We start from the raw sequence: 12,584 nt of genomic DNA, 5'->3' as shown, positions 1-12,584 counted from the left end.
TTAGCGGCGAGCGCGGGCTATTTATTGCCTTTTAGCCATGCGCAGCGTATTGATCTGTAAATATAATTCTATATAGCCTCGGGTCTTCCCACTTAACAAATTCGGTGTAGGTGGACGTTCGCTGTACCTCGTCACGGAGCTTCATAGTGGACGGTACGTCGAGCCTTCCGTCATGGCAACAAGAGACGACAGCTCGACTCAACCGGCTCCGACATCTGCTGCCACTCCGCGGCGGCCTACATCGCACTCTCCGCTCCCCGTGATCCTGACGTATACTCGGGCAAAAATGGGAAAATCGTTGAGGACTGGATCAGCCTGTACGAATGCGTCAGCGCCAGTAACAAGTGGGACCCTACTGTCATGCTCGCCAACGTAGTATTTCACCTCGGTGGAGCACCTCGAGTATGGTTTAGGACACGCGAAGACGAGCTCACCAGTTGAGATATCCTTAAACAAAAAGCTGCGTGGCTTGTTCGGCAATCCTTACGGTCATCAAATTGCCGCAAAGAAGACGTTATACAGCGGAGTGCATGTGTCAACAGAGCCTTACGTCACGTACATTCAAGACGTCTTGGCTCTGTGCCGCAAAGTTGACGCACACATGACTGAGCGAGACTAGCTTTCTCACATTCCGAAAGGTGTTGCCGACGACGCCTTCAACTTGCTGGTCTTAAACAATGCGGCGACGGTGGACGCAGTTATCTAAGAGTGCCGCTGCCACGAACTTGCAAGAAGCCGACGTATCGACCAACAGTTTGCCCGCCTACTAAACACCGCGGCGACATCTTCCTGTGCTGACGCTGTGCAACAACACTGGCGATGTTACCCGGATCGTCCGACAAGAGATTGAGGTCACCTGTCCGGCTGCCTTCAAATCCAGCTTCCTCAACACACCTACGGTCACGGCTTCTCTCATTCAGGCAGTTGTACGCTGTTACGAACGGCCTGCAAGGGTACCGACCTACAAAATTTTCCCAGCCAGCTGCTGCTGCGGGGGTGGAGAGCTTCCCAGAAGCGACCGTGGAACCCTACCGGACCTTCTGCAATGACTCGCTTTGTAGGGGCGACGATGTGCCTCATCAATACCCCCTCGGCGCCGCTATGACTAAATGCGGTCGGCGGACCAAGTATTGCTAGTAGATTCACCGTCACCGTCACGGCTTGTTTGAAGCGGTGGCACTCCTGGGAGAAGATAATTGGCGGCCGTCTCACGGGGCTTAGAAGTCGTCGGTCAATGAACCGTTGCGGCGGCCATTGTCGCGGAATCATCACTGGGATGAAGAGGCGCCTGCTCGGGGCAAGACCCGTGTCTGCGAGAACCCTCTCACCTTGGTGTGGTCGGTGCAACCTGTGCGGAAGTGAGTGTGTAAACCCTCCTCCTCAAAGGCGGGTCGACGACGATGACTTTGAACGCTCCGTTTGGTCGAACGGCCGCTTTTCCTCACCTAGGGATCTAGGGAGGACACAGTGTATTTAAGGAGCCGTTGGCGGCTCCTCAGTGTGCATAGCTCTTTCAATCATGTTAGACTGATGAACTATAACGTTTTCATGTGAATACTGTATATAAACCCATATTCTTCTTTCTCGATGAGAACAAGTCTCTCCTTCCAACAAAGTCCTCAGCGCGGATAAGTTGGACGACGGCATGGGCCAGCTACCATCTGTTTCATGCCCGATCCCAACCATTACAACGCCAAAAGTTCGCCAACATGGGTCTTCACTCCGTCTGTTCGGCCTATATCGATCTGACGCCCGCACGGATTCTTCGATTCCGCCCCGTCTGACACCTTATTATACACGTTTCCGAGACCCGTCTGAATGGTGCACTGCTGACGACAAGCCCATTTGCTTTCATTACCGTCGAATCGGGCACATTTCTCGCTCCTGTCACAGTCGCTGGAGCTCCCCGGCCCAGAACATCTATACTGGCTCCTCTCGCCTAAGCAGCTCTTCTCTTCCCTATGCCACACTATCGCACACCCCGTGAACGAGGAGCCAACGCCGGGCCAAATTCTAAAGCTGACTTATCGGATTCCGAAAATAACCCCACCAAAGGACGGGCGATTAATAAGACGACTTCTGGTGCGTCAGCGAACGCCGGTTGTAGTCCAAAGACCGAGTGAGAGGCCAGAGTTGTCAAAACTCAATAAAATATATTCTTCTATTAAGGCGGTCACATAAACATATGCACACTTTGGCTAGGCATACCATAATGCAATTCAGATGAGTGTTAACAAAACTCCGGCAAATAATGAACGACAAGCACTAAGAGTTCAACACGTATAGTACAGAATTAGGAGGAGTAACAAGTGTCCACTTGTATTCACCCGTACTGGTCTTGAGCTAGACGTCCTCGGCTTAACTCGAGGTAGATCTTGGAGAAGGAACTTCTTCTGGAAATGCAGACGCCCGAGGAACTCATTGGCTAGATTGTCGAGGAATCTCCTTCTGCAGGTGGTCGGTCTACGCGTCGCATCTCTTCACCGGCGCGCTCGGTCCCCTGATTCCGCCGGGATGATGGGTTTTTGTTCGCCTCATCCCCTCCGGTTCGAGGAGTGCAAGTAATCATATCCCAATCTTTGACATACTAGAACCTCAACAGAGTTAAAAGAATAAAGACGTGTATCCCCCTACCTCGCGTTGATGACGCCCTTGACTGCCATCCACGGTGCTCACTATTGGCAAAGCACAAAGCCTGTTTCGATAGCTGTTCCCCTGTGTTGAGCCAAACTCCTGCGGCTACGCACCGCATCGAAACTGATGGTTCCGCTATAATACGACGACGTCCATATCGTGTATCACCGTCCGAACGGAAGATCATTGAACAACAGGTTGCTGACATGCTTGCGCGGAAGATAATACGACCTTCATCTAGCCCATGGGCTTCTCCCGTGGTCCTGGTAAAGAAAAAAGATGGCTCCGTTCGCTTTTGCGTCGATTATCGAGCGCTCAATAAGATCACGCGCAAGGACGTGTATCCAATACCTCGAATTGACGACGCTTTGGCCACACTACAAGGGGCGGAGTATTTCTCCAACCTTGATCTTCGATCAGGATATTGGCAAATTCGGATGAACGAGACTGACAAAGAAAAGACCACGTTCGCTACACCAGACAGACTTTATGAATTTAACGTGATGCCTTTTGGCCTTTGTAACGCTCCTGCCACATTTGAACGCATGATAGACAACGTACTTCGTGGTCTAAAATGGAAGACCTGCCTCTGTTATCTGGACGATATTGTCATCTTTTCGTCTGACTTCAACCAACATCTTCATCGATTAGACGAAGTTCTCAAGTGCCTTGCAGATGCTCGTCTCCAGATCAATACAAAAAAATGCACATTTGCAAGCAAGTCTATAAAATTATTGCGTCACGTCGTCTCAAAAGATGGCATCCAGCCAGACCCCGAAAAGATTAGTGCCGTTCTCCAGTTTCCTCGCCCCCAGCAACAGAAAGATCTCCGTAGTTTCCTCGGCTTGGCGTCGTATTTTCGTCGATTTATACGCAACTTCGCAGCAATAGCAGCTCCTCTACACAACCTACTAGTTAACGGTGCCTCTTTCACATGGACTAGCGACTGCGAGTCGGCTTTTCAAGATCTTAAGCGGCATCTTACTTCCGGACCAGTGCTTCGCCACTTCGATAATCGAGCCCCCACCATACTCCATACTGACGCAAGCGCACAAGGTATTGGTGCAGTACTTCTGCAACGTAATGCAGCCGCTAAGAGCAAGTCATAGCATATGCCAGCCGAACACTTTCTCCAGCTGAGCGGAACTACACCATTACAGAGCAAGAGCGTCTGGCTATCGTTTGGTCGATTCAGAAATTTGATCCATACCTTTACGGCCGCCACTTTACCATCGTCACCGACCATCATGCTCTGTGTTGGCTGTCATCAATTAAAAACATGTCAGGACGCTTAGGACGCTGGATACTCCACTTGCAGGAATATGACTTTACTATAACGTACATGTTTGGAAAAAGCCATCATGATGCAGACGCATTGTCCATAGAGTTACTATACTGACTCTAGAGGACAAGCTACCCATAGGGCCCATGCATTGAAATCGGGAACCGCAAGAGCGCCGCCATGTTGCTACGCGCCGAGGTTGCCACCTCCTGAGATGCTTGCTAGACTTGGTGACAGTAGTCAGTTTTAATCCGGCAACAGTAGCAGCGTAGCAGCATGGCGTCTCGCTTGTAGTGTCGTGAAGTGGTGTGCGTGCAGCCGTGTGTTTGGGCTTCTTTAAGTTGCTTCTTTATTCTATGTTGCGGGATGGTGTGGGTGTGGTCCACGTTGGCCGTACAGGTGGCAGTTATGCAACCGAGGGATGATCCTGTTGAAGTTTTCAGTGGTCACGCCTGTTGCTGGAGTGTCACTCGACGAGGTTACGAGCTCGAAGCTGTGGTCAGATTCCTCGTTGGCATTCCGTAATTCTGTTCGCACGGGCGCGGTATGTTGCAAAAGCCCCTTTCACGATCTATCGTCGCGACGATAGATCGGGTTTTTTTATTATTGTAAGTACTGATCCTGCTGTAGGGCACATGTAACCGACAAAAAGAAGCCTCAGGAGAGCACCTGAGATTATAATAAAGCAGGCGGCGCAGGAACTCCAGGGCACCCAAGGGACAGTGGGGGGATCAAAGCTCGAAGCAGAACGGTACGTAGGTTGGAGCCGCCGAGGCAGGTGTTTGCCAGGTAGTGTTCGCACGGACAGCTCCCCTGGCACGCGCAGCAGTGCCTCGCAAGGTCGAGATATTTTAAAGGCACCTGCGCCCATGATCTTTCTTTTGCCTCGGTGCAGTGAGCACGATTAACGAGAATAATATGGAGGGCATCCGGTGCAGTCGCGAATGCGTCATGACAAATGTAGCTCGCGTCGCCTGGCCTGTGTAGTAATGTCAGAGTTGGTTGTATGGACTTCATGGTTAATACGCTTTGTTACGGTACCTTAACGGAATGGGTCTAGAGGACGGTGTTGGTACATTTTTTCGTACCGCCCTAATCCTATACCCCCCACTACAAACACACACACATACCCCCTTTTTTATGTATACATACAATTCCTTGCCATGACGGATCATAGCCTCCTTTATTTTTGAAAAATAGAGGAGGCTATGGACCGATTGACCAGTTCAGTATGTCAACTTGTCAGTAACTGTCATAGGAATCACTGTAATCACAATCGGATTGTTCACTTTCAGTTTTTATTGTAACACTGAGGACTACATAGAACCTTATTTTGTATATGTGAGAGAAGTATGTGGATATCACAAGCTTAAGCCAATGTGCATACACAGACAAAGCAGCTGCTACAACATGAACTGCATTGAGGGCCACACAACACATACGTAATTAAAGGTGCAAAATATAGGGGGAAGCTTCAAAATACGCTCTGTAGCACTGCAAAGTATAACATATATTGTATGTGTACAATAAATGTTCAATAATACAATGCATCAATGTCCCATTTGCCTTCAAGTTTATTATCAAGTTCAAGTTTACTGAAGTTTGTTATGAGCATATGTACAACAGGAATCTACTGACACACCCGCAGTCAAGGTGGCTGTTGGAGGTGTGCTGGCTGCCTCAGTGTAAGAAAAAGAAATAGAGTGAATGTCGACACCAGTGCCAGTGCTTCTTGCCTGTGCCTCAGCGGCATCTTTGTGCACAAGTGTGCTGGTGTGGCGAGGCGTAGGAGTCATCCGAGAGAAAGAGTATCGTTTACATGGAGAAGTGGCTGTTCACATTGACTGTCGCTTTCCCTCAAATGTTTCCTTGGCGACTAGGGTGACACACCCGCAGTCAAAGTGGCTGTTCGAGGTGTGCTGGCTGCCTAAACGAAAGGAAAATAAAGAAATTAGATGAATATCGATACCAGTACTATTGCTTCTTGCCTCTTACCTGCATTTGCCTCCACGGCCTCTTGGCTTGCAGAGTCTGTATGAGGGAGCTGCTGTGGCTAGGCGTAGGCATTGTCTAAGCAAAAAGAAAAGGCCATTCAAATGGGGAATTATGGAAATAAATGCAGTTGTTATGTCTGCTTCTTGCACTCTTCTTGCCTAAAAGTTTTCAAACATAGTGTCCAGTACACACCAGCACTTTGACTGCTTCTTCTTTTTACCTGCAGGTGTTGCTGCGAGATCCCTAGTGTGGCTGCGTGCAGCATTGTAACACTTGGTGGAGGCATTTGAAGTGGTAGCCAAAAATATAAAGAATCATCCTTGTCTGCACGAATGCTTTCAATTTCTAAATGCAGTGGTAACTATCACTATTAGTGCAAGGCCCCCCACATCTATGCGACAAGTGCCATAGCTCGAAACTGAATTTTTCCTTTAGTGTTTCACAAGGCGTCTGATATGTCCAAATTAGATGTGATGTGTATGTTTTTATTTATCCCAGTGTGGAGAGAGCATCATTAAATTGTTTTTTTATTTTGCGTGTCTTGTTTTTTGGTTTATTTCTGAATTTATCAAGCAGCAGTCTCATGATGCTAAAGTGACTTATGTAATGGCAATCAGCTTTTGTTTTGCAGAAAAACAACGCATTTCCTGTCCCATTGTTTGCCATCCCCTCACTCGCATAATTGTGCAGAGCATTCTACCTATATTGACTTGCTTGACCTCCACTAAAGAGTCTTGCATTTTCAAATACGACTCTTTCCTTAAAATCATTCGACACTTCTCATAATTTCTGTACCTTGGGCTTCTGATACTCTGCATTCACCATTTTTGCTTGTTTCTGACTAGAAATGTCTTCTTTAATTTAGAGCTTAAATTTTACCTTTGGAACACACGGAAGGGCTTGCCATTGCATATCTGCATAAAAGGGAAACATGTTTCATTAAACATTTGCAAAATCCAATTGAAGATTGATGAACGCAGCTTGCAGTGTGATATGACTGAATGAGCCATAACAGTAACTCATCTCATTTGCTAAATTAAAGCACATATTAGTGTGATGTACAAGATACGTTACACTAACGTGGTGGGTTCTCTTGCTTATACAGCAAAATAATCGGTGTGCGAGAAAAAAAAATTATTTTTGCATACCCCTTGTACACACTGATTTATGGAAAATGAGCTGGAGCTGTCCACATGATGTACTTATTTTACCTGCGAGTATGGTCAACAAAAATGTGTCCCAGCCGCTTAGTGGTATTCGGGATTATGTCAGTATTGCATATGTGCCTGTTGTCTAAAATAATTGAATTTTGAAAATGCTCGCAAGGATCTGATGTGCATACCTGCAGTTTATGGATACATGTAAAAGACTCAGCATCAAGTGCAAGTGAACGGTCCCACAGGCCCGGAGTCGATCATGCAAATAGATTCGCTGCACAAATTTGTGACCAGAAAAGATATTCCACATGAAATTGCATGCAAGGAAGTGTTGAAAATATTGCACAGTTAATAAAACGCCTACGCTATTAATATGTGGGTTGATGCACTAGTTATGCAAAACGGAGGCGTGCAGACAGGACACAAGAGTAGAGTATTTACAAGCAAACAACACGAGCGCTGCCCACTTCTCTACTCTTGTGTCCTGTCTGCACGCCTCACCTCTGTTTTGCATAATGAATCCTTCAACTAGCTCAGCTTTCTGTCGTTCTAAGTCTCGATGCACTCGATTTCGTCCGCATTATAGGCACTCGCCTCTTGATTACTTCGTGGCATAGAAATACTCGGCATCAGGCTGTTTTTCTGCTGTGGCCTTTGTAGAAGCATGATTGTTCAAAGTGCAACAATTAAACAGATTCTTTGAGTGGCTTGTGGCTTCGCCAGTACAATTCCGGTGCGCTGGTCCGCCTGTCCAGCCATTTCCTACTGAAGAGAAACCTGCAAATAAAAACACCGCTCCGCATGCAGAAAAATGCTCTACTGTGACGCTTCTCAAACGATTGTGATGCACTACAAGAGCTGCCTACTCGCGTGATATTCTCAACAAGGAGATGCATTCGTTTACTTACATGTGAAGGTATATGCCAGAGCACTTCGGGGCTTCGGTGGCACATAAGGCACGAGTGTGCCATAGCGTCCGATGCCGACGCGCGATCGCATGTCGAACCTAAACTGTACGAAACTACTACGCTTCCAAAAAACAGATTCTAAACCGAAATTCGCGTCATCCTTTATTGCATGAATGCGTACTACATCGTGATTTACATAAGTCAAGGACTTAGCGATCGCTTTTTGTAAACTTAATATTAACGTACCACCTTCATAAAGCCATCAGGTATGCGTTTTTAGATGACAAAGCATAAGGTGACCTGTACTTGTTTTCAGCTCTTTCAATAGTAATTGCGCTGGCCACATTGACCAGTAGCAACAGGGCGGCGCCCTAGAGGTTCCCACTTTTCCGGCCCAGCTTTTTCTCTAGAGTTGTTCTACTAACTCTATGGCATTGTCTCGCTGCCCACTATCACCCTCTCCCGGTAACGCGCCGTCGTCTTCCCCACCAAGTCGTTCCGCTGCTACGCCTGCCTCACACCAGCTCTCGATAACGCCCCTGGACCAAGTTATGCCTTCATCACGCTCTGATTTCGCCTCGCTACAGCGGGCCGACTCCTACTGTCGAGCTCTCATGGATCGCCTTAGTGGGTTCGCCGAACCACCCAACAGCCGCTTGCAACGCCAACACCGACAATTCCGCCTTCAAGGTGGCGTGCTTCACCGCTACGTTTACCACCCAACAGGTCACCGATGTGTCCCAGTTCTACCTCGCTGCCTTCGCCTGCGGGTATTAGAGGCACTTTACGACGACGTATCGGCTGGCCACTTAGGCTTCCACAAGACTTACGACCGCATAAAGAACCGCTGCTTCTGGCCTGGCCTATCTACAATGGTGGCCAAATACTTTGCCTCTTTGCGTCATGTCGGCACCGCAAACGCTCGACATCCCCTCCTGCCGGTTTACTACAACCTCTTTCTTGTCCGGACGCACCTTTTGAATTTGTTGGTATTGATTTATATGGTCCCTTGCCGTTGACACCCTCCGGTCACCGTTGGATTGTCACTTCGGTCGACCATTTAACAAGATATGCCGAGACTGTCCCTCTGCGATCCGGTACCGCTTCTGAGGTCGCCGACTTTTTCTTGCGCTCCATCGTATTGCACCACGGGGCTCCTCGCGTTCTTCTCAGTGACCGTGGCAAGGCGTTCATTTCACAAGTTCTTGAGGAAGTTCTTCGGGCCACTAATACCGCCCAAAAATATACTTCTACCTATCATCCGCAAACCAATGGCCTTACTGAGCGCTTCCACCGTACGCTGTCTGACATGATTTCCATGTACATCCGTCCTGACCACACTGACTGGGATAAAATTCTTCCTTTTGTGACATTTGCATATAATACTGCTATTCAACGGACTACCGGCTACAGCCCTTTCTTCCTTGTATATGGCCGATCTCCTTCCACCATATTCGACAGAGAACTCTTTTTCGCACCTTCTTCACTTAACGCGTCGCTTCCAGAAGATTTTGCTGCCCGAGTTGCACATTGCCGTCGAATCGCCCTGCAAAGCACAGCAGCTACCCAAGCTGAGCGCAAGCGTCACTGCGACAACAAACGCCGTGACCTACGTTTTCACCCTGGAGACCAAGTCCTGCTTTGGACTCCAGTCCGCACTCCAGCCCTCTGTGAGAAGTTCCTTCCACGCTACATTGGCCCATACACCGTTGTGCAGCAAACATCTGCAGTGAACTATCTTGTCCGCCCAGTACACTCCGTCACTGACCGGCGCCGCCGGAACGCCGAAATTGTTCACGTCTCGCTGATGAAGCCCTACACACCCCGTTTAGATAATCTCTAATCTGCGGCCAGGCTGGCCGCTTCCATGAAGGGGGGAAGTTAGTGTAAGCACTATTAACGTACTTCGTCGTTTTCATTTGTACATAGCCATCATCATCTTCCCTATTCTTCTTCTTCGCGCGTGAGCTGGGGCGTTGCCTTCTTTTGGAATAAACAGTGCTGGACAACTTGTTCGGTCTCGGTATTATATATATATATATATATATATATATATATATATATATATATATATATATATATATATATATATATATATATATATATATATATATATATGTGTGTGTGTGTGTGTGTGTGTGTGTGTGTGTGTGTGTGTGTGTGTGTGTGTGTGGATAGATAGAGTCATAATTTCATAATTTATTTATTAGTAAAGATACAGATAATTACATGTGCGTAGTATACATAAGGAGGCCCCGTAGTCAAAGAATGTATCGGGACCTTCTGTTAAAAACACATATGATGTTATACAATGTTTAAAGCAACAGTAGTACAGATGAGAGCTAAGAGTAATGTCAAAACATGTTTATAGCGTATGAGTAATAAGAACACTTTTTGACAGCATAACAATATAACGAAACAGAATAAAATTTAAAAAGACGGACAATATCAGTAAGTATTTATTATGAATGCTTTTAGTTCTCTTTAAATTGGCATAAATTTTTTGCATTGCTGATTATAGGCGGTAGAGTATTATAAAGTGATATCGAGGAAAATTCCGCAGTCTGTTTACCATGGTTAGATAGAGAGAGAGGGGGGAAATTATTTGAAGCAAGGCTTATAGAGCCGGCCTGAGCCTGCTACTAGCTGTGCACAGGAGGAATGGAGACGTAAAGGGATGATGATGATGATGACACAAGAGGAATGCAGAACGATGAAGGCAAGTTCAACGTTCGGTTGAGGAACATTCAGAAACGTCGCCTATGATGCTACCACGGAGTTCCAGATCGTGGCTGCGCCTACACATGCCTAAAAGTACTTTTTGCCTTTTATTCCAGGAAGTCCTTGGAAGCTTTTCTGGAAGCCTAAACGAAGTGATGAACACAACAGCGGTAACGTGGATTTCTCGCCATTTTCCTTGATCCAATTGATTGTTCCGGCGTGTTTTCCTTTCTTTCACATTTTGTTGCCGCATACATAATTTCGATACATTGATTTTCTGACAAATTTCTCTTGTAGAACTGTGTCAAAGGAGACTTCCTTGGAGGTGACATTAGAATATCATTGGCAGTGGTGCGCTACGTGCGTTCCGTGATCTTTATGAACGGCAAGGGGTGACGACAGCTTTGAGGACCAGACAATCGTCACCGACAACCATCATAGCAGAGCAAGACGGCAAATGCTGCGCTATTGTTCTTATTATCGTAAAAGGCATCCAAGCAGCTCATGCGTGCATGTACAGTAAAATTTGGCTGTTAGTCTAGTGGTTAGGCGTTTTGTAAACACTTTAATCAGTGGCGTACCAACTAGTTCACGAGTGGAGGGAAATATATCTGTTCAAAATTCGAATGTCAGCTGCACGATTAAGTTACCCTCCTGCAACACCGAAAATTCCACTCTCACCGCGAGACGAGCCTGCGTGCAGCCGAAGTTGACGTGCAAAGACCGGTGACGACGCCGCCTTGAACTTGCCACACCACCGGGCCGTCACAGGTTTTGACGGCATCCACTCGTGCCTAGGTGAAATTTTTATTCGCCAGAGATTGAACTTAGCAAAGCTTCAAGGACTTTACTGAGCAACAACGATGCAAACAAAGAAATGTATTTTAAGATCTGTGACGTCACAATGACGTCAAAGAACGGCGCTGAGGTTTCGGCGCGAAATTCGAGAAGCGATACTTTGAACTTTTTTTCTCTTCTAATAATCTACCTCTTACAGCTAAATTAACGAAAATGAAATTTAGAAGGAGCACGTTGTCAGTGTAGGGGAATTTATCCTTTTTCCTTAGTGCCCCTTCAATGCTGCCATCCGCGCGTTGTCTACTATAATGTAGAGCGTCGCAGCGAAGCCAACAGACAATCCTCGCTGCTTGTGATGTGAGGGCTAAGAAATAAACGAATTAAAAAAAATCAGCTTTTGTCTCGTTTTCTTCCTAGGGCATAAAAATCGAAAACAACAACAAAATAATGAGTCTGAATTAGATTAAAAGTCACTTTGCAAGTATAAACATTAAGACAACACATTATTTCCTCCAGTTTGTGTGACATTTCTTATGGTGATGGTGTGTTGCATCTCCATCGTTTGTTGCTCAGAGAAGCAACTGCATGCGTAATTTATCGCGGCACACAGGATAATTAAGGATCCATAGCGCAATTACTGGATTGACAGCTATCCAATTAAAAAATAAGACAAAATTTTCTGTCACTACTACTTTTTATGGATCCATTTTTTATGGATCATTGTGGATGAGCACGTTACAAAGACTGTGCTCCCTTTCGTTTTCTATCCGTAAAAGGTACAAAAGATACGCACACACAAAAAAATAAATTCATCACGTCACACATTGGTGACAGCCACAGAGGTTTCGACGAAATAATTCCAAGAAAAAGTTTGGCCCTAATTTCAGTAATTATTCACCAACATTTCTTTTTCCGCAGAATGATTAAGAACAGTTTTGAACGAATAATATACTATTGTTAACTGCTTTCTAGTGGGTCGCTCTACTAGCGGCGAGAACTTGGAGTGGCGCCCTCTCGCGAGTGACGTCACGGCGAGGACGCCGCTCGCTGCAGCTGCCGCGCGCGCTCGTTCCCTTCGTGTGTGCTTGT

General features: G+C 46.6%; 1 protein-coding gene across 1 annotated transcript in view; it reads left to right on the top strand.

Moving 5' to 3' along the window:
• Positions 1-11,854, top strand: part of LOC142571366 (uncharacterized) — a 64,024-nt gene extending 52,170 nt beyond the window's left edge. The window contains exons 6-7 of the mRNA XM_075679651.1: positions 10,814-10,867; positions 10,995-11,854. Coding sequence (XP_075535766.1) covers positions 10,814-10,867; positions 10,995-11,093 — 153 coding nt within the window. The 3' untranslated portion in view covers positions 11,094-11,854. The remainder of the gene's footprint in view (positions 1-10,813; positions 10,868-10,994) is intronic.
• Positions 11,855-12,584: the final 730 nt, after the last annotated feature.

The sequence above is a fragment of the Dermacentor variabilis genome, chromosome 2 (genome assembly GCF_050947875.1).
Source record: "Dermacentor variabilis isolate Ectoservices chromosome 2, ASM5094787v1, whole genome shotgun sequence".
Classification (NCBI taxonomy): domain Eukaryota; kingdom Metazoa; phylum Arthropoda; class Arachnida; order Ixodida; family Ixodidae; genus Dermacentor; species Dermacentor variabilis.
This window is presented reverse-complemented; position numbering and strand designations above follow the sequence as displayed.